Source organism: Chiloscyllium plagiosum, chromosome 34 (genome assembly GCF_004010195.1).
Source record: "Chiloscyllium plagiosum isolate BGI_BamShark_2017 chromosome 34, ASM401019v2, whole genome shotgun sequence".
Taxonomy (NCBI): Eukaryota; Metazoa; Chordata; class Chondrichthyes; order Orectolobiformes; family Hemiscylliidae; genus Chiloscyllium; species Chiloscyllium plagiosum.
This window is the reverse complement of record NC_057743.1, coordinates 21,509,881-21,531,276: the sequence shown is the minus strand read 5'-3', so window position 1 is coordinate 21,531,276 and position 21,396 is coordinate 21,509,881. Positions and strand designations below refer to the sequence as shown.

General features: G+C 43.1%; 1 protein-coding gene across 1 annotated transcript in view; it reads right to left on the bottom strand.

Moving 5' to 3' along the window:
• Window positions 1-2,918: 2,918 nt before the first annotated feature.
• The window catches only part of LOC122540302 (ankyrin repeat domain-containing protein 65-like), a 171,229-nt gene continuing 152,751 nt past the window's right edge, over window positions 2,919-21,396 (bottom strand). The window contains exons 2-4 of the mRNA XM_043675807.1: window positions 7,811-8,044; window positions 6,332-6,881; window positions 2,919-3,607 (exon numbers count right to left, since the gene is read on the bottom strand). Coding sequence (XP_043531742.1) covers window positions 3,179-3,607; window positions 6,332-6,881; window positions 7,811-8,044 — 1,213 coding nt within the window. The 3' untranslated portion in view covers window positions 2,919-3,178. The remainder of the gene's footprint in view (window positions 3,608-6,331; window positions 6,882-7,810; window positions 8,045-21,396) is intronic.

The window sequence follows — 21,396 nt, the reverse complement described above, 5'->3', positions numbered from 1 at the left end:
ACATCGTATAGACGTGCACATCTTTATAATCTGGTACATGTACCAAATACAACTTAAATAGAATCTGATGTTATTCATAATAGTAAAATCAGGGATAGTGTCATTTTTGAAAAGCTTTGCATTATTGAATTTAGACTGTTCACTGTGGCTGAATTGGTACAGCACTCTCATATTTGGTATCTGAGTCACATTTTTCTGGATTTAAGTTCCACACTATGGCTTGAGTGCAGAAATCAAGGCTTACATGCCAGCGGGACCTTGATCAGATGGGTCAGTGGGCAGAGTTTGATTTAGATATATGTGAGGTGCTGCATTTTGGAAAGGCAAATCAGGGCAGGACTTATACACTTAATGGTATGGAGAGTGCTGCTGAACAAGGAGACATAAGAGTGCAGGTTCATAATTCCTTGAAAGCACACTGGAAGATAGTGAAGAAGGCATTTGGTATGCTTGCCTTTATTGGTCAGTGCACTGAGTACAGGAATTGGGAGGTCATGTTGCGGCTGTACAGGACATTGGTTAGATAACTTTTGGAAAACTGCGTTCAGTTCTGGTCTCCCAGCTATATGAAGGATGTTGTGAAACTTGAAAGGGTTCAGAAAAGATTTACAAAGATGTTGCCAGGGTTGGAGGCTTTGAGGTATAGGGAGAGGCTGAGGCTATTTCCTCTAGAGCAATGGAGGCTAAGGGATAATATTATAGAGGTTTATAAAATAATGAGGAGTCTGGATAGGATGAAGAGCCAAGGTCTTTTTCCCAGGGTAGCAGAGTCCAAAACTAGAGGACATAGGTTTAAGGTGAGAGGGGAAAGATTTAAAAAGGACCTAACGGGCAACATTTTCATGCAGAGGATGGTGCATGTATGGAATGAGCTGCCAGAGGAAGTGGTGGAGGCTGGTACAATTCAAACATTTTAAAAGCATCTGGATGGGTCTATAAATAGGAAAGGTTTAGAGGAATATGAGCCAAATACTGGCAAATAGGACTAGATTTATTTAGGATATCTGATTGGCATGGACAAGTTGGACTGATGGGTCTGTTTCCATGCTGTACAGCTCTGTGACTCTAAAAAGAACATGGACGAAAACCCAAGAATTATCTTCATATTACTGCATTATCTCTGGTTAGTATCTGTAGTATAAATTGTCTTCTCTAATGCTGTGAGCTCGAAGTGGGTGAGGGTTAACGTTCACTGCAACACTCACAAGAGAACTTTGCAAAACATCTGGTCTCTTTTTATGTTAATTTATAGACGCAATCTCCAATGTTGATTTGTCATTGGGAGCTGGGGTCATGAAGGAGAATAGGAACAACCTTTTAAACACAATCTTAGACTTGAAAAGGCTGCAATTATTTTAGCCTTGGTGTTATTATTTGGTGTACCTCCACTTGCAATGGCTGCCGAAACTCTATCTGATACGACAAGTGTGGAGTCGGAAATGGAATCTGAAGACAAGTAACACAACATTAATGTTTTTCATTTGGCTGGAAGTTGAGGGGGTGGGGAGCGGGGAGCTGCCTTGTTTGCCACTCCAGAGGATACTATGGCAGTTTGACTGACAAGATATAACTCTCAACCTAATGCATTTGTACACACCTGGACTAATAACAGATATGGAAGTCAATGGCATTTTGAAGTGGCGAAGATTAACACACCTCACAATTTAATTTACAAGGTTCGTGGCCCATTGAGATCCATTACGAAGTATTTGCTAGCTATGTGTTTATTGCCAACATTGACTACACAAGCTTGTAGCTCTATGATTGCTGACCATATATCTCCACAAGGCACGTATTGTAGTGTGACTAATGTAAAATCAGAAGATGTGGCACATTTTACACCTTAATTCCATTTCACATATCGAGTTGCTTTAAAACAATCTCTCTCTGTGATGCAAGCTTACTTACGGATCATTATAGAGTGAAGCTACAGCTCAGCCATGTGTTCCTTCCATTAGTGATGTATACGATCGATGACATAAAGTCAACAGGACTCAGGTTGATGGTTTTCAGCAAGCAATACTGAGGGGAACGAGAGGAAGAACTTTATGTATACAGTGAGTGGTACTGACCTGGAACCTTAGTGGGTGGCACAGTGGTTAGCGCTGCTACCTCACAGCACCAGGGCCCTGGGTTCAATTCCACCCTTGGGTGACTGACCTTTGGAGTTGGACATTCTCCCCGTGTCTGCATGGGTTTCCACTGAGTGCTCTGATTTCCTTCCGCAGTCCAAAGATGTGCAGGTTAGGTGGATTGGCAATGATAAATTGCCCACAGTGTCGGGGATGTGCACACTAGGTGGGTTAGCCATGGGAAATGCAGAGATACAGGGACGGGGGTGGCTCTAGTTATGATGCTCTTCAGAGGGTTGGTGTGGACTCGGTGGGCTGAAGGGCCTGCTTCCACATTGTAGGGATTCTGTGATTCTAACTCACCACCAATGAGGTAGGTGTTGGAAACAAAGACAGTGATATCAAAAAGAAATGACCTCTTTCTGTGCCATTAAAACTCAGGTGAAGTCCTCTTCTGCTGACACCAACAGTGGGGACAGAAGGAAGAACCTCAGAGGTTGCTGCACATTAGTTTGAGGAAGCAGCACTGGGTAAGTCGAAGGACAAGAGTGAGAAGGAACAGGGTGCTGAGGAGGTGAATAAATCTGCATTTTAATACCAACAGAGTTCGGAATCACAACTGGACATTGGTACTGGGTAGGGACGGAACACTGCCATTCCTTTTTCATGAGAAAGAATCCTTCAGCAGATTAGAGCAGGGGTGGAAGCTGTTTTAACCATCTAGACTGTGAGAAGCCCTCACTCATGCCAAAAATCATCAGACTGCCCTGCTCTCTTCCAAAAAGCTCATCATAAATTTCCCTCTGTCGCAATGGTGACAAGTTGCATGGGGGTGGGACTCCATTCCACAGTGAGTTTAGACCATTTGATATCGTGTTACACTTGGGGATTGTGATACAAGGGCCAAAGGCGTAGAAGCTTTGTAGCTGTATACAATGGTGCATTACACAAGGTATATCTGTGTGCAATCTGTGCTACTGTGGAGTACACAAGTGAACAGTATGATTGTGTGCAGGGATATAGCATTGTACCTAGTAGAGTAATTTGTAATTTTTGTGACCGTACATGGTATGACTTTATTTTAAATTTAAAACCAGAAAGTAATGTCATTTCTGCATTTCAGAAGTGATTTTTCCAGATAAGCCAAAACACTTTTCCAAAGCTCGTGCTGATGCTACGGCGAGAGGAGTTTCATCCCATTGATTTGTAGCATCCACATTCGCCCCTTTGCTCAGCAGGAGGTGGATGGTCTGCTCATGACCTTTCTCTGTGGCCAGGTGGAGTGGGGTTTTCTGCAGCCAGCCCCTGGCCTCAATGTCAGCTCCGTGGTCTATTAGATATTCTGCAACTGTAGTGTCTCCCCTCTCCGCTGCTCGGTGAAGTGCTGTCATCTTCAAGCTGTCTCTAACGTCCACACTGATCCCTCGTTGTGTCAGCACTTCTATTATTCGGAGGTGACCACTCAGTGCTGCAGCATGGAGAGCAGAGTCTCTATTACTGTCTGCAGCCTCATGTGCAAGTAAATCTGTGATTACCTACAGGAAACAAAGAACAAAGTAGTATCTCTGCTGTACTTTATCAAGAAGTGCTATATACAGTGGTTAAAGCACAAATTGAGGCTTTACCAGTCCACGTTGGCTCCTTGCAAAAGCAACTCAGTCTCACTCGTCCCTCCCACAACAGTTTCCCCTCCCCCACCCTATTCCCAACGGTCTGATACTTTTTCTACAGTTGCTTAGCCATTCCCTTTTGGAAGCTTCAATTGTACCTGACTTCACTCAGGGCAGGGTAGAAATTATGGATCTGTTATTTTCCAGCCTGAACCCCTGACCCAGGCCTATGCATAGGCCTCAGCCTCGATCTGAGCCTATCAGGTCCCCCTGGAGCCCAAGGTATTGGGCACAGAAATGGTGCCCTCCAACATGCCCCTGCCCCGGTCTCTGTCTCAATCATACTCTCTGTTCATTCCAGGTCCCCAAAACTATCTCTGCACATCCCTCCAATGAGTGCAAAAAGGATGCAATGATGTCAAATTTTATTGTTTGATGTTGAAGTAGGATGGGAAATGTATGGAACTTAGGAGCAGGTAGAAGCTAATCAGGTTGTGGTCTCAAGTTCATTTTCCTGTCTGCCTGGCCTAGCAAAAACTGAACTCTTCAAAATGAAATTCAATGACGTTGCCTCTCTTGCTAACTGCAGTCGGGAATTTGGCACACTAACAACTCTCAAAAAGAATGCAATCTCCTTGTCTCGGTCTTAAAAGGGAAACCTCTTATTTTTAAATTATATCTCCTAGTTCTACTCTCCTACAAAGAGGAAACATCCTTCAGTATCTAATCTGTCTCTCAAATCAGCCCACATTCATCGAAACTGTAGCAATGGCTGTAGGCTCAACTTGTTCAACCTTTCTTCATAAGATAAGCCCTTCAGCCCAGGAATGAGTAAAGGTAACCTTCCCTGATCTGCTTCTAGTACAATTGTAACTTTTTTTTAAATAAGAAGAACAAAATTATTTTCTACTCCAGATGTGTCTCACAGGACCCTGTCCAGCTACAGTAAAACTTTCCTACATTTATATTCCATTCTTTTTGCAATAAGCAACAACACTCCATTTGCCTTCCTTTTCACTTGCTGTACTGCATACTAATGTTTTGTGATCCATGTATCAGGACACCCAGTTTCCCCTATACCTCCAAGTTCTGCAGATCTCATTCTGTTTAAATAGTATACTGCTTTCCCACTCTTCCTGCCAAAGGAGACAAGCTTACATTCTCTCACATTACACTCCATCTGCCAAATGTTTACCCATTCACTTAACTTACTTTTAACCCTTCACAGATTCTTTAGCTCCTCTTGTCAATTTATTTTCCTACTTATCTGGGCGTCATTGGCAAAACTACCTCTTATACATTTGGACCTTTCATTCAAGTCATTCATGTTGACTGTAAATAGTTGAAGCCCTAACATTAATTGCTGTGGCATTCCACCAGTTACAGATTGGCAACCAGAAATCCCATTTGTCCTTTCTCTCTATTAGTTAAACCAATCCTTTCTCCATGCCAATATGTTACTCCTACACATGCTCCTGTGTAATTAAATAATTATTCAATACCTTTGGCATTTCCTTGTTGAATTCCCTCAGTCTCACTCTCTGGAGGACCAAGACTAGTTTTAGTTAATTGTTTTCTAACAGAAGCAAGATAACTTGGCTGATTTTGAATTACTTTAGTTTCGACTATAAGTTGTGACTGCAGTTTAGACATTGAAATGTAGACATCAAAAAGATGTTCTTACATTTGGAGCAGCGAGTTGAGTAGGACAATCAGTCAGATCTGCAAAGCTTCACTCAGGTGAAGTGGTCAGAAATGTTGTACAATTGGCTGAAGTTGTGAATGAATTAAATGACTCGTTATCATTACTTCTGTATAAGTTTGAGTTCACTGTGAAACAAAACAGCTGCTCATTTGAACCAAACCTCACTTCTTCCAATGTTAACTCAATCCAGCATTGGAAACAATGAGCCATGCAAATTACATGAGTGTTCAGGCTGGATGCTGGGGGATTTTATTATCACACCTCTGGGCTACATTTCCATCATGCAAGTCAGTTCCAAGAAAGGTACCATTTTCAGGCATGAATAACATCTTTAATATCTTGAAGGTATCTCTGACAGACCTGAATTAAAACCAATGCTGAAGTTCTGAAACAAAAATGGAAAATTGCTGAAGAAACTCAGCAGATCTGCCAGTGGAGAGAAAGCAGTTTCAAGACCAGTGACCCTTAATCAGAATTACCAACACATTCCCACTCCCAACTTTCCAAACAAATCTCTGTTCATGAGATTTAAGGTGGGGGGTGGGTGGGGGGGGGGAGGGGAGAGGTGTGTGTGTGTGGAGGGGAGGGGGAATGGTGGATGGGTGGGTGTAGAGTGTACAGTATGGCCCTTCATTGGTTTATATAAACTGTGGATGAGCTTGGCTGTAGTTAATTGTGAGCTGAAAATGTGTTGCTGGAAAAACGCAGCAGGTCAGGCAGCATTCAAGGAGCAGGAGAATCGACGTTTCGGGCATGAGCCCTTCTTCAGGAATGAAGAAGCTCTCTTCCAAGCTCCTTCTGCCTGTAATTAATTGTGTTTGTAATTGGACACCAAGCAGAAACAAGAGAAGCTTATGTGTGATCTGCCTCTACCAATGTATCGTGAACATGGCTGTGATATTTTGTTTGTCACATTAGCACTGGTGCCTGTGGTCTGAACGTACCTCCTGATGGCCATTAGCAGCAGCAATTGATAATGCAGTCCTTCCTGCAGCATCTTCAGCATTGTGCAAGGCTCCATTGTCTAGCAGCAATTGAATGATTTCTCTGTTTCCAACTTCCACTGCCAGATGCAAAGCTGTCATGTTGCCACTTGTTGTACAATTGACTGAAGCTCCATTTGAAAGTAGCAATTCTACTATGTGGGCTTGGTCACTCACAGCTGCCCAGTGCAATGGAGTCCAGCATCTTGCATCAGGCATGTCTTGGCTGGCACCGTAGCTCAGGAGATGCTGCAGGGCCAACGTGTGCCCATTTGCAGCTGCACAATGCAATGCTGTCATCCCGCAGCTGGTACATGCACTTGTCAAAGCTCCACGACACAGCAAGAACTCAGCAATCTGGCTGTGCCCATTCCATGCAGCTCGATGAAGAGCAGTCCAGTCATGCCTGTCCATGGCATCAATTGGTGCTCCCCGGTGAACAAGAAACTTAACCAACGCCAGACAGCCATTGAATGCTGCATGATGCAGAGCGGTCCACCCATATTCATCCCTGTGAGTAATAAGATGACAATTTCAGAACAGTTAAATGCTTAACTCCTCCCACACAATGTCTGCAAACAGCACTGCCATGGATTCGACACAGCCTTGTTCATTTGCTGAGAAACTGCCCCCTCCTAAATTAAACACATTCTATTCTGCAATCTCTGTCTAACATATTACAATACAAATAGGGACAGGGAAAGATCACCTGGTTATCAACCACCCTCAAGCCACTCCGCAGTTCACACAAGGCTATGGAAGACTAAGGAGAGAAAGTTCCTCAATGTGCCAAGTCTTTGAATGGGCCTCAAAACTCAATAGGCAAAAGTGAGGACTGCAGATGCTAGAGATCAGAGTCTAGATGAGAGTGGTGCTAGAAAAGCACAGCAGGTCAGGCAGCATCCGAGAAGCAGGAAAATCGATGTTTCTGATGAAGAGCTTTTGCTCGAAACGTCGATTTTCCTACTCCTCAGATGCTGCCAGACCTGCTGTGATTTTCCAGCACCACTCTAATCTAGACGCAAAACTCAATATGTTCGATCATTGCAACACCAAAGTTCTTCCACTGTGTGGTAATCGGTTCCATCAAATGCTCTTCTATGATGGAACCTCTTGAACTCAGAAGAAGAGGCAGGCAAATTGGCTGAAATTTGAATTCAAGGAAGTCCTCACACTCCTTACACTCACTATCAGCAAAGAGGAGAAATGGAAGAAGATTGATGAAGAATGTTCATTGTTTGGAAGAGCAGCTTAGGGTATCCAAGAGGATTTTGAAGCCATCAAAGGATTTGAAGAAGAAACATTAGTCATTTGATGCTCAGAGAGCTGTGTGTAATCTACCTATAATCCTATCCTACTGACTCCTATGGTACGTACATTATGCTATTTCACAATGTCTCTCTGGGTCAATGCTTTTCCCAGCAATGACTTGCAGCCTACCTGCTATCTATTGGAGCTCCATGCTGTAGCAGTGTCTTCATGAGGCTGGTGTTGCCACTATAAGCTGCCTGATGGAGATCAGTCCATTTGCCCAGTTTTATATCTCCTGTCATATCATGTTCCACCTCACTGACTGCTTCACTGTTATCCACCAGTCTTCGAAACAATTCCATTGTCATCCCAGGGGCGTCCTCCCTCTGTCCAGAGTCAGTGAGTTTAACATTCCGTTCAAAACTGGAAAGTACAAAGACAACAATCTTTTGAATGTTTGTGGAGTAGTGTTCATATCTGTATGATTTTAAAAAAGCACCGTATAAAGCCATATTTGCTGGTTGAGGAAAAAAGATTTGATCCTGCAGAGATGGAAATTGGAGTGGGGTCCAGCATTTCCAATTTTTGTCTTTTGTAAAACCTTTGTAGAAATGTGGGACAGGAGCAGAATATATGGTAACTCCTACTGTTTGTGCTCTCCTACCCTCAGCTCAAGCATGTGTTCCTGACATGCAGCATTGAGAAAGCTTTTGGAGGATTCACAAAAGGCCGAAGCTGAGAGATACCACAAATCTTTAAAGGTCTCACAAATCTGCACAACCAACTCTTTAATGCTGAGGCTAGTCCCAACATGGTCAGGAGTCCATTAACATTTCTTAAGAAATGGTACATTGCACGTGGATCTTGCGATGTTTTAGCTTGGGCTCTCTGTGTGTTGCTCACAGATTCTCTCTCGTTTTTTTCCTCACACGCTCTCATAAGAACTAGGAGCAGGAGGAGGCCATTTGGCCCCTCAGGCCTGCTTTGTCTTTCAATTTGCTGATCTCACCTCAGCCTCAACTGTGCACTTTTTTGCTCATGCTCCGTAATCCTTCAACCCTTTACTAATTAAAAATCTGTCTGTCTCCTCTGGCCCTCCTTAGTGGCTCAGTGGTTAACTCTGCTGCCTCACAGCGCCAGGGATCCGGATTTGATTCCACCCTTGGGCGACTGTCTGTGTGGAGTTTGCGCGTTGTCGGCGTGGGTGCAGGTTAGGGCGGATTGGCCGTGATACATTGTTCCATAATGTGCAGGAATGTGCAGGAATGTGCAGGATAGGTGGGTTAGCCATAGGGAATGCAGGGTTACAGGGGGGTGGGTCTGGGTGGGATTCCCGTCGGAAGGTCGGTGTGGACTTGATGGGCCCACTTCCACACTGTGAGGATTCTATGATTAAATAAATACGCAAATCTACTAAGAGGTGGCAAGAGCCATCCTGTCTTACTACTTCACTGACACTTGTGAAAAGCAGGGGTTACATTTACAGGGAGATTTCACTGCATGCGCTCACCTACTTGTGATTTATTGCTTTTTTTTAAGAGACAAGAACAGTAGGAGATGGGACCCAAAGAGAAAAAAATCTCAGCCAGCAGGATATTAGAAAGGATGTTTTGAAGACAAGAGATTACACATGCAGGATTCTCACAAGACTTGACTTGGTAGATACAGAAAGATTATTTTCCCTGATAGGAAAGTCTGCAACCAGAGGGCAGCAGGGATCATACATTTAAGACACAGATGAGGAGGAATTTCTTTTCTGAAAGGGTAATGAATCTGTGGAATGACTCACTGCACAGGGCTCGATGATTGAAGTATAATAAAGGCTGAGACAGTCTGAGTTTTCATCAGTGAAGCGGGGTTGAGGGTTATGGGGGAAAAGACTGGAAAGCGGAGTTGAGATTACCAAATCAGCTGTGATCTCATCTAATAGTGGAGCAGACGTGATACCCTGATTGACCTCTGTCTTATCTATAAGAGGTAGACAGAGAAGCCCATCACAATTTGCATCTTTTTTAAACTCCCATTAATAGGTGCACAAACCTTGACAAAAAAAACCCAGCCATTTACCTGCACAACCACAAAGTGTTGCTGGTGAAAAATGACCTCTATATTTCAATAATCAGGCTCGAAACATTAACTCTGCTTTCTCTCCACAGCTTCTGCCAGACCTGCTGAGTTTCACCAGCAATTTCTGTTTCAGATCTCCAGAATCTGCAGTGATTTGTTTTATTCTAATTTATCATTGGTATTTTGTTTCTAGGTGCTGGTGTTGGACTGGGGTGGACAAAGTTAAAAATCACACAACACCACGTTATAGTCCAACAGGTTTATTTAGAAGCACTAGCTTTCAGAGCGCTGCTCCTTCATCAGGTAGCTAGTGAGTCAGTATCATAGGACACAGAATTTATAGTAAAAGATCAAAGTGTCATACAACTGATGCAATGTATTGAACAAACCTAGATTGCTGTTAAGTTTTTAATCACATAGAATGAGTTGCAGGTTTCGATTCATTAATATGTAAATCCCAGAACTTCTTTCAAGTCAAATTCTTGAGATAACTTAAGGTTTTATAAAAAAAAGGTGACATCTCAGCTCAGGCAATGCATTAAAAGTGTGAGATTAGAGTCTGTTTGCATCCCAATCTTGAGTCAGACTGGTTCTGTTTCCAAAGTAGGAATTTATAAAATGTCACATGGACTGACTGCCTACAGATTGCGTGCTTTTTGAACAAAATAGAATGTTTCTTCAAATACAAATCTGCACATGCAAATTCACCCCATAGATTTATGTGTGTATATGTAAGTGTGAGAGAGAGAGAGAGAGAGTGTGTACGCCCGTGCTTAATAAAGTGTGTGGGTGAGTGTGACAGAGTATATGCCTGTGAGAGTGTGTGTGTGTCTGAGATAGAGCATGGTGTTGTGTGATTTTTAACTTTGGCTTGTTATGTTATCCAGCATTAGACACTGCTCTTAAACATAGTGGCCTGTATGATTTTTAAGAGAAGGACTGAAGGAAATAATATTGAATCATGCTCCTCACTACCGATCATTAGCTTGACTATCATTTGAGTGACGTGCATCTGCAATTTGCTAAAACAAAGTCTTTTAACAAATGACTTCCATTCTGATAAATGCAAAAAAAGATAATTTAAAAATCATCCTCTTTTTCAATTTTTGAAACAATTTTTCTCAAAGAATGTCATATAAGTATGAAAAACCGTGTTAGAATAATGTGCTTATAATATAAGAATGATACCTGATGAGGAGTACTGAACAAAATCAAGACTTTATTCTCTTTCTATCAACTTCAGTCCTGAGGTGTGAAGATCAGCCTTCCCTGGAGTGTCTGCTCCACTATTCCAACAGGGTGTACAATGATCACTGTTTATTTGCAGTGGGTCAATAGAGTTTGGGGAGATCACTAAGTGACTATTGTGTAGCTCCTTTAAGACATAATCCTAACAAGTAATAAGTAGCTAAGCAACTCTGATAAATGATACCCTTCAAATACCACATGGGATCACTGCAAAGTTACTTTGCTAATCCTCTCAGCACCTATTTCACTTCCAAGTTATGTACCTTTATTGATTCTTGTGGCATTTGCAAAGGCATAAAATAAGGAGCCTACTTAATGGAGAAAGTGTAGAAAGTGAGGACTGCAGGTGCTGGAGATCAGAGTTGAAAACTGTGGTGCTGGAAAAGCACAGCAGGTCAGGCAGCATCCGAGGAGCAGGAGTAGCAGAAGTCCTTTGTAGACCTGGGAGAGTGTGGCCCTGAGCTGGGGCAGGGCTGACTGCAGGGAGAGTACGTGACGCCGCATGGCTGCGAGTGTGGAGTGGAGGATCCGGAGCAAGAGCCGTTTCTGGATGCTTTAGATTGGTAGTTGTTGGCCTTGTCAGATCCAAACTGTGATGGTCTGAATGCAGCCTTGAGTCCATGCAGGAGAAGTCAGTTGCATAGGCAGGTGCTGAGGATGGAGATGTGGCTATAGTAGCAGATCTACTCTCCTGCTCCTTGGATGCTGCCCGGCCTGCTGTGCTTTTCCAGCACCACACCTTTTGAGCCTATTTAATGGCCCAGAGCAGACGATGATGACAGCCAGCAGTCAGAGCACATGAAGACCCCCTGTGCTGGTCTGCTGCGGAGACCCCTTGGACAGAGACTGTGACGTTTGTCTTTCTAACTTTCCTTCTTGTTTTTCTGACCTATGGGTATACTGTGTATCGCTGTCTTGTAACGTTTCTTCCTTTATTTTTCTATTCTGTAACTAAGGATTGTACCGAGTTACCCTGTAGCTAAGCTGGTGCTGTATATTGGTGACACTGTTACACTGTAACTAGTCTTGTAACTGAAGATTCTGTACCTTTGTATCTAAGCTGACACTGTAACTAGCAATTGAACAACTTTTTTCTATAGTCATTTGAGTACGTGACAATAAAGCTAATTCTATTCAATATATGTGATACCAATAAAGAAATGGGTAATTTATAATCTCCCCTGGTATTAGAGAGTGAAGGAGATGCTGATGTAGTTAAATTTAGGTTGGAGAGCTCCGGATAACTAGCTGGATATAATTCATTTTAAAATGGATGTGATAGTGACCATCCTTTACAAAGCAGCAGAACAGCAGCAGCAATCACATGTGAAGGGACATCAGGATGTTGTACATGTAGTACATGGCCAATCGAGGAGGGAAAAGGGCCGTTTGAAGGTGGCCCACCTTGTCCACAGGGTCTCTTGGGCCAGACTTGGGCTTGAATAGTGGTGAGCAGTAGTGTAGACAGAGTTTGGTCTTCATACAGTGGAGATTCTGAGGAGTGTTGCAGGCCTTCACCCCAGTTAACATTCTGATACCTTTGGCCATCAAAGTTGCCGCAGTCTGAATGTTCAGGGTCAGCTCATTTCAGGAGACAAAGCTAACCTTCGATATACTGTGGGGCACACTCCCATGAAGCACATGCAAGATTTACTATTTGACAGGGCTAACCATTTCATCAGATTCCCCATTCTAGGCCCTTCTTTTCATGTAGGCAAAAGTGAGGACTGTAGATGCTGGAGATCAGAGTCTAGATTAGAGTGGTGCTGGAAAAGCACAGCCAGTCAGGCAGCATCCAAGGAGCAGGAAAATCAACGTTTCATTAGGGGCTTTTTGCCAAAACGTCGATTTTCCTGCCTTCTTTTCATGTCTCCATCCTGCAGCAGTCCAACATAGGCCTTGTCTTGGACATGGAGCAACATGTATTCTGTCTGATTGCTAGTGGTCTACTTCAAAATCTAAGCATGTCAAGGGAAACCAGGCAAGGTAGGAGGCTAAATTAGACAGTACTGAGTGGTTCTTGAGGAACCTGAACTTGGACTGGTCCTGGAGTTTCCTACAGAAGAAAACTCCAAAAGATTGATTCAAAAAAGGAGGAAAAAACATTGTGTAAAATTGCAAATGCCCAGCATTTTGCTCTTAAAACACCTCCTGTGTTTTGAGATGAGGATTTCACACTAAGGAGAAGGAAGTGGGTGGGGACTTTGGGCATTAACCTGTTGGGCTGAATGACCTATTTCTCAGCTGTAATGAGGCATTAAGTAGTCGATACATCCCAGGAAGAGTGTTGGACAGCAGCCTGAAACTGCAGCCATTCCCACAGTGATTGATCCAATCGTATTACAGAAAGGTGCCTTTATTCTGAAATATGTTAGAACTTCAATAATTGGCCGACACTCCTGGCATTTCCCACAGCTGCTTAACGTTGAACATCCTGTTTTTGTTAAAATTTAATCAAACAAATAAAGTAGACAATGTGGTGGCCTTCTGCACTGTAATGGGCTTTCTGGCAGAGCTACAAATAGTCTCCTGTTGATTCCCCACCACAGGAACTAAGGGAACTTTCCAAATCTAGGATCCAGTGGCCAAGTTCAGAAAACATCTGGTCACACACTCTCCTTTGCCCAATGTTGAGACTCTTGAAGACCATCTTTCTTAGAAATGGAGCTACTGACTGAGCTGAATTGCCCTGATGCTTTACTTGCATTGAAAAGGGTACCTATAGGTCAACACAGATCACCTGCATCCATCCAAATCGTAGAGAGAACAGATTCAGTAATTTGTGGGGAAGACCCTGTAAGCAGCTCCACAAACTGCTAACAGCACAACCTCATTTTTTACAGACATTGTGCTGGGATTGGGGAGAGACCTTAGGAGAATAGTTCCATTAACCCTTTCTCCACCTCTTTGACCAGGATTAAAAGCTTCATGATATGGTACCTGTGCAGGAATTGGTGGTGCAGTGGTAAGCTCACTAGCACACACTAGATTAGCTAATGTTCTGGGGACATGGGTTTGAATCTCATCATGGTAAATGATGACATTTAAATTCAATAAACGTCTAGTGATTTTAAAAATACTAGTATAATGATGTATTTTTTTAAAAAAAGATCTGATTTACTAACAAAGAACTGCAGGTCTGGCAGTGTCTGTATAGAGAAAGCAGAATTAACGGTTTGGGTCCAGTCACCTTTCTGTTCTGAAGAAGTGTTTTTGGACCCAAAACATTAACTCTGCTTTCTCTCCTCGGATGCTGCCAGACCTACGGAGTTTTTCCTGCAATTTCTGGTTTTGAATCTGATTTACTAATGTCCTCCAGGACAGGGAAATCTGCCAGCCTCACCAGATCTACCCAACATGTGCCTCCAGACACACAGTGAAATGATTGACTCTTAGGTGCTCTCTGGCAATTAGCGATGGACAAGAACTGTTGTTTAGCCAGTGATGCCCATGATCAACCTTTTTGTAAACTGGCGCAGTTCTGCAGTGACCTCATTCTCACCTGATCAGAGTGGAGCCCCTGCAGCACCACATAACTCAACAGTCATTTCAGAAGGAGTCTACCTTTCAACTGAAGTGAAATTTGATGAAGAAAGTAATTGTAATTTAGTCAATGTCTGTTCTGGAAAAGAAAATTGCATTTAACTGCAGTACTGCTAAATATCAGCAGATGGAAGTGTTGACTGTTTAACAATCCGTAGTCCTTCAGAGGAGAGTTATCAAACAAAACTTGGCAGTACTTGGAACTTGATGGGACACCTCTGGTAGCCATTTAGCTGAAACTGGCTTCTAAATTCCTGACCCTTGATTATTCAAAGCTCCTCTTCCTCCTTCTCTTGGGATCCCAGTTTCTGCCATGTGCTCACCACCTGTATTTGGAACCCCCAGTTCCTGTTTCTTATTAAAACATTCTTACTTGTTTTGACAAATCTGCGTGCTCCTTGCTTTTTTTTAGTTTAGATTCCCCGATCCCATTTTTACAAATCCTGTTTGCCCTGCTGTTTATTGCACCCAGTTCATCACCAGATCCACTAGTTTCTTTCACTGTTCCCAGACGATAGCCCAGTCAGGATCTCGAGGAGATGGGAAGGAAAGAAGGATAGATAGAAAGAAAACCGATGAAGGAGGTAAAAAGAGAGATGGGGTTAAAGAAATCAGTAATGTAAGAGCCAAGAAAAGGAAGGAACGGGAAGAAAAAAAATGAAACAAGCTTGAGGCAGGAGACAGACAAATGTGGAGTTGTCTAGATGAGAGTGGTGCTAGAAAAGCACAGCCGGTCAGGCAGCATCCGAGGAGCAGGAGAATCGATGTTTCAGGCAAAAGCCCTTCATCAGGTGGAGGAGTGTCAGACCAACCAAGAACAATTCTCTTTTGAGGTAATTTGAGATTTGAAAGCTTTCTGCTGGAACAGAATAGTTTGAGAACTGCTGAATCAGGTGATGGTTTATTCAAGGAATGAAACCAAGATCTTTGTTAACAATAGAAACAGAGAAAATGTTGGAGATACTCAGCAGGTCTGGCAGCATCAGTGGGGAAGACAAAAAGAGTTAACATGGCAAGTCCCATTTGACTTTTCTTTCGAACACATCATTAACGTTTAGGTCTTGAGCCTCTCAGCAACACGGAGTGAGTGTGGGAATAAAATAGCTTCCTGGACAAAACATTACCTGGTCCTTCTTCTGGGACACACTGTCTGATCAGTGCCTGGGCCTGCCTGACATGTGCCTCAGAGATACATCTGTGAGAATATTCCTCTGCATGCACTGCTACGATTCTCCTGCAGATGGCACCAATTTCTCAATAACTCCCTGTACATTACCAGTTCAAGAAGTCAGCTGTATAATACAATCCTTCATAGCCTTACTTCTGTTGTAGGAAAGGATTTGGAAAGGATTATAAGAGATAAGATTTATAATCATCTAGCAAGCAGCAATTTGATTTCAGATAGTCAACATGGTTTCATGAAGGGCAGGTTGTGTCTCACAAACCTCACTGAGTTTTTTGAGAAGGTGACCAAGCATGTAGATGAGGATAGGGCAGTTGACGAGGTATACATGAACTTCAGTAAAGCCTTTGATAAGATTCCACATGGTAGGCTGTTGGAGAAAATGCAGAGGCATAGAATTGAGGGTGATTTAGCAGTTTGGATTAGAAGTCGGCTTTCTGAAAGAAGGCGGCGAGTGGTGGTTGATGGAAAATACTCAACCTGGAGTCCAGTTACTAGTGGTGTGCCACAAGGATCTGTTTGGGACCACTGCTGTTTGTCATTTTTTATAAATGACTCAGACGCAGGCATAGGTGGATGGATTAGTAAATTTGCAGGCAACACTAAAGTCGGTGGAGTAGTGGACAGTGTGGAAGAATGTTACAGGTTGCAGGGGGACTTGGATAAACTGCAGAATTGGGCTGAGAGGTGGCAAATGGAGTTCAATGCAGCTAAATGTGAGGTGATGCACTTTGGGAAGAATAACAGGAAGGCAGAGTATTGGGTAAATGGAAAGATTCTTGGTAGTGTGGATGTGCAGAGGGATCTTGGAGACCATGTACGTAGATCCCTGAAAGTTGCCACCCAGGTGGATAGTGCTGTTAAGAAGGCATACGGTGTGTTAGGTTTCATTTGTAGAAGGATTGAGCTCCGGAGCCGCAATACCATGCTGCAACTATACAAAACGCTGGTGCGGCCACACTTGGAATATTGTGTAATATTTCGGGAAGGATGTGAAAGCATTGGAAAAGGTGCAGAGGAGATTTACCAGGATGTTGCCTGATCTGGTGGGAAGGTCTTATGAGGAAAGGCTGAGAGATTTGAACCTGTTCTCATTGGCAAGAAGAAGGCTAAGAGGGGATTTGATAGACACACAAGATGATCAGAGGATTGGATAGGGTAGACAGTGAAAATTTTCTTCCTAGGATGATGATGGCAGCTTGTACAAGGGGGCATAACTACAAATTGAGAGGTGATAGATTTAGGACAGATGTCAGAGGCAGGTTCTTTACACAGAGAGTGGTAAGGGTGTGGAATGCCCTACCTGCTAATGTAGTTAACTCAGCTACATTAGGGAGATTTAAACAATCCTTAGATAAGCACATGGATGATTTTGGGATAGTGTGGGGAGACGAGCTGAGAATAGTTCACAGGTCGGTGCAACATCAAGGGTTGAAGGGCCTGTTCTGCGCTGTATTGTTCTATGTTCTATGTTCTAATACAATAGACTGGATCAGCTGCCCTGACCTATTGGAATAGCTTTCACTCTGAGGGTTAAAGACTGCACCAGAAGAAGTTATACCTGACTTGAAACGTTAACTATGTTTCTCTCTCCACAGATGTTGCCAGACCTGCTGAGTATCTCCAGCACTTTCTGTTTTTATTTCAGGTCTCCAGCCTCTGCACACAATACTTTGCCTTTATATGAAAAGAATGATTCCAACGGGCCCAGGGACATACTTGATCCTCCACCCAGTGGAAACCTGCACTCCACAATGCACTACCTCTGCTGGTTTCTCTTATCTGATCACAGAACCACCATTGTGTCCTCTCTCAGTGATAGCAGTCACTCTCGACATGAGCCTCCCACTTCCAGCAACTGACAGGTGATGTACTGAGTGACAGTGCTGTGGTGACTCCTCAGGGCTTTTTGCCTTTTTGTGATTAATTTTCAAACAAGGGTTTGAACATATTTACAGTCATAGAATCATAGAGATGTACAGCACGGAAAGAGACCTTTCAGACCAACCCGTCCATGCCGACCAGATATCCCAATCCAATCTAGTCCCACCTGCAGCACCCGGCCCAAATCCCTCCAAACCCTTTCTATTCATATACCCATCCAGATGCCTTTTAAATGTTGCAATTGTACCAGCCTCCACCACATCCTCTGGCAGCTCATTCCATACACGTACCACCATCTGTGTGAAAAGCTTGCCCCTTAGGTCTCTTTTATATCTTTCCCCACTCCCCCTAAACCTATGCCCTCTAGTTCTGGACTCCCCCACCTCATGGAACAGACCTTGTCTATTTACCTTATCCATGCCCTTCATGATTTTGTAAACTGCTATAAGGTCAACCCTCAGGCTCCGACATTAAGGGAAAACAGCCCCAGCCTATTCAATCTCTCCTTAAAGCTTATGTCCTCCAACCCTGGCAACATCCTTGTAAATCTTTTCTGAACCCTTTCAAGTTTCACAACATCTTTCCGATAGGAAGGAGACCAGAATTGCACACAATATTCCAACAGTGGCCTAACCAATGTCCTATAGAGCCACAACGTGACCTCCCAACTCCTGTACTCAATACTCTGACCAATAAAGGAAAACATAAGAAACACCTCTTTCACTATCCTATCTACCTGCGACTCCACTTTCAAGGAGCTATGAACCTGCACTCCAAGGTCTCTTTGTTCAGCAACACTCCCAAGGACCTAACCATTAAGTCCTGCATTAAGTATAGGTCCTGCTAAGATTTGCTTTCCCAAAATGCAATACCTCACATTTATCTAAATTAAACTCCATCTGCCACTTCTCAGCCCATTGGCCCATCTGATCAAGATCCTGTTGTAATCTGAGGTAACCTTCTTCGCTCACCACTACACCTCCAATTTTGGTGTCATCTGCAAATTTACTAACTATACCTCCTATGTTCACATCCAAATAATTTATATAAATGATGAAAAGTAGTGGACCCAGCACCAATCCTTGTGGCACTCCACTGGTCACAGGCCTCCAGTCTGAAAAACAACCCTCCACCACCACCCTCTGTCTTCCAACTTCAAGCCAGTTCTGTGCCCAAATTGCCAGTTCTCCCTGTATTCCATGAGATCTAACCTTGCTAATCAGTCTCCCATGGGGAACCTTGTCGAACTTCTTACTGAAGTCCATATAGATCACGTCCACCGCTCTGCCCTCATCAATCCTCTTTGTTACTTCTTCAAAAAAACTCAATCAAGTTCGTGAGACATGATTTCACATGCAGAAAGCCATGTTGACTATCCCTAATCAGTCCTTGCCTTTCCAAATACATGTACATCCTGTCCCTCAGGATTCCCTTCAATAACTTGGTCACCACCGATGTCAAGCTCACTGGTCTATAGTTCCTGATCTGTAGTTAACTTGCTCTGCTGAACTGCAGGAAATTGGATGTCCTGAGGCTAGGGTGGGATGCCTCTGCCTTACAGATGGATTGTAAGAAATTACATGATCATCTCTTATTTCTCAGAGCCATTTACATGGCCATTTCCTTGCCATTCAGAAGCCATTTGCATTGTCATCTCCTACTATTTACATTTTCATCCCCTATTCAGAAATCAATAAGAACAGTACACTTGGAATTTGACTACTCCCCTATAGTTACAACAAAATGATTTGCAACAGATTTGACCATTAAGGGATGATTTGCATTACATTGTTTCTGGAGACGATGTGGTCACTGCATTGTGTCTTGAGTGGCATGAGACTGTGGGTTGTCTTGTGGGCATCACAAATTGTGATGTAAAGATTTTGTATAAAGGAAGGACTATTTCCTTTGTTTGGGGAGAGCTTTTGACATGACTCTGTAAGCCCTGTGAGGTGTGTGTTCAATGTTCCTCCAGAAAGTTTGTACTGTACTGTGAACATAGAACATAGAATATTACAGTGCAGAACAGGTCCTTTGGCCCTCGATGTTGTGCTGACCTGTGAAAATAATCTGATGCCCATCTAACCTACACCCTTTCATTATTATCCATATGTATGTCCAATACCCATTTAAATGCCCTGAACATCAGTGACTACTGTTGCAGGCAGGCTGTTCCACACCCCTACTACTCTCTGAGTAAATAAACTACCCTGATATGTGTCCTAAATCTATCACCCCTCAATTTAAAGCTATGTCCCCTCATGTTAGCCTTCATCATCCAAGGAAGAAGGCTCTCACTGTCCACCCTATTTAAACCCTCTGATTATCTTATATGTCTCAATTAAATCACCTCTCAACCTTCTTCTCTCCAATGAAAACAGCCTCAGTTCCCTCAGCCTTTCCTTGTAAGACCTTCCTTCCAGATCAGGCAACATCCTAGTAAATCTCCTCTGAACTGTTTCCAAAGCTTCCACATCCTTCCTATAATGTGGTGACCAGAACTGTACGCAATACTCCAGGTGCGGCTTTACCAGTGTCTTTCACAGCTGCAGCATGAACCTTGTGGCTCTGAAACTCAACCCCCTACCAATAACCGCCAACACACCATATGCCTTCTTAACAACCATATCAACCTGGGTGGCAACTTTCAGGGATTTATGCACCTGAGATAACTCTGTTAATTTATACTGCCAAGAATTTTACCATAAGCCCAGAACTCTGTATTCCTGTTACTTCTTCCAAAGTGAACTACCTTACACTTTTCTGCATTAAACTCCATTTGCCACTTCTCAGCCCAGCTCTGCATATTATCTATGTCCCTTTGTAACCCACAACATCCTTCGGCACTGTCCACAACTCTGCCTATCTTAGTGTCATCTCCAAATTTACTAACCCATTTTTCTAAGCCCACATCCAGATCATTTATAAAAATGACAAACAGCCGTGGCCCCAAAACAGATCCTTGCAGCACACCACTAGTACCTGAGCTCCAGGATGAACATTTCCCATCAACCACCACCCCTCTGTCTTCTTTCAGCTACCTAATTTCTGATCCAAACTGCTAAATCGCCTTCAATCCCAAAACTCCATATTTTGTGCAATAGCCTACCATGTGGAACTTTATCAAACGCCTTACTGAAGTTCATATACACCACATCAACTGTTTTATCTTCATCCACCTGTTTTGTCACCTTCTTGAAGAGCCCAAGGACTGCAGCGATTCACGGAGACAACTCAATTAGGAAGGGGCAACAAATGCTAGTTTAGCCAATGATGCGACATCCTATGTACAAATAATGAAAAAAAAAGAGTGCCACCAGATTCACAAAGCTTTTCCGGACATAGATCACAGCCTTGATCAGAAAATAAAGCATAAAATTATTTTTATAACATATTACTGAATTTATCTCCTACCCTGATGCTTCTTATTCCCAAGAAATAAGATCATGACCATGAAACCATCAGTGCAGGTAAACTGGAATACCAGAACTATGGAATGCCATGATCCAGCCATCAGGAAGGGGTTCAGAAAGGTGGATGGCCACGATCTTTTAACACAGTTTTCTCGTATAAACATTTACTGGTATTCCACCTGATGTAGCATCACAGCCAAAGAATCCACCCATTTAGAGTTTATCAATCACCCACACCAGCTGGCATTCAGTATGATTTTATACTACAGGCTGCTCAGCCTATGTTCATTTAGTTAGCCAACACTTCACTCCCCCCCCCCCCAAAAAAAGCCATCTGCCCAACTCCACACTGCTGATCTTGAATAAATCTTCAGGTTTTACCTGTTTTATCCATTCCCAGTGTTGCCTCTTCTCTCGTCTAATCCCAGCATTACTCC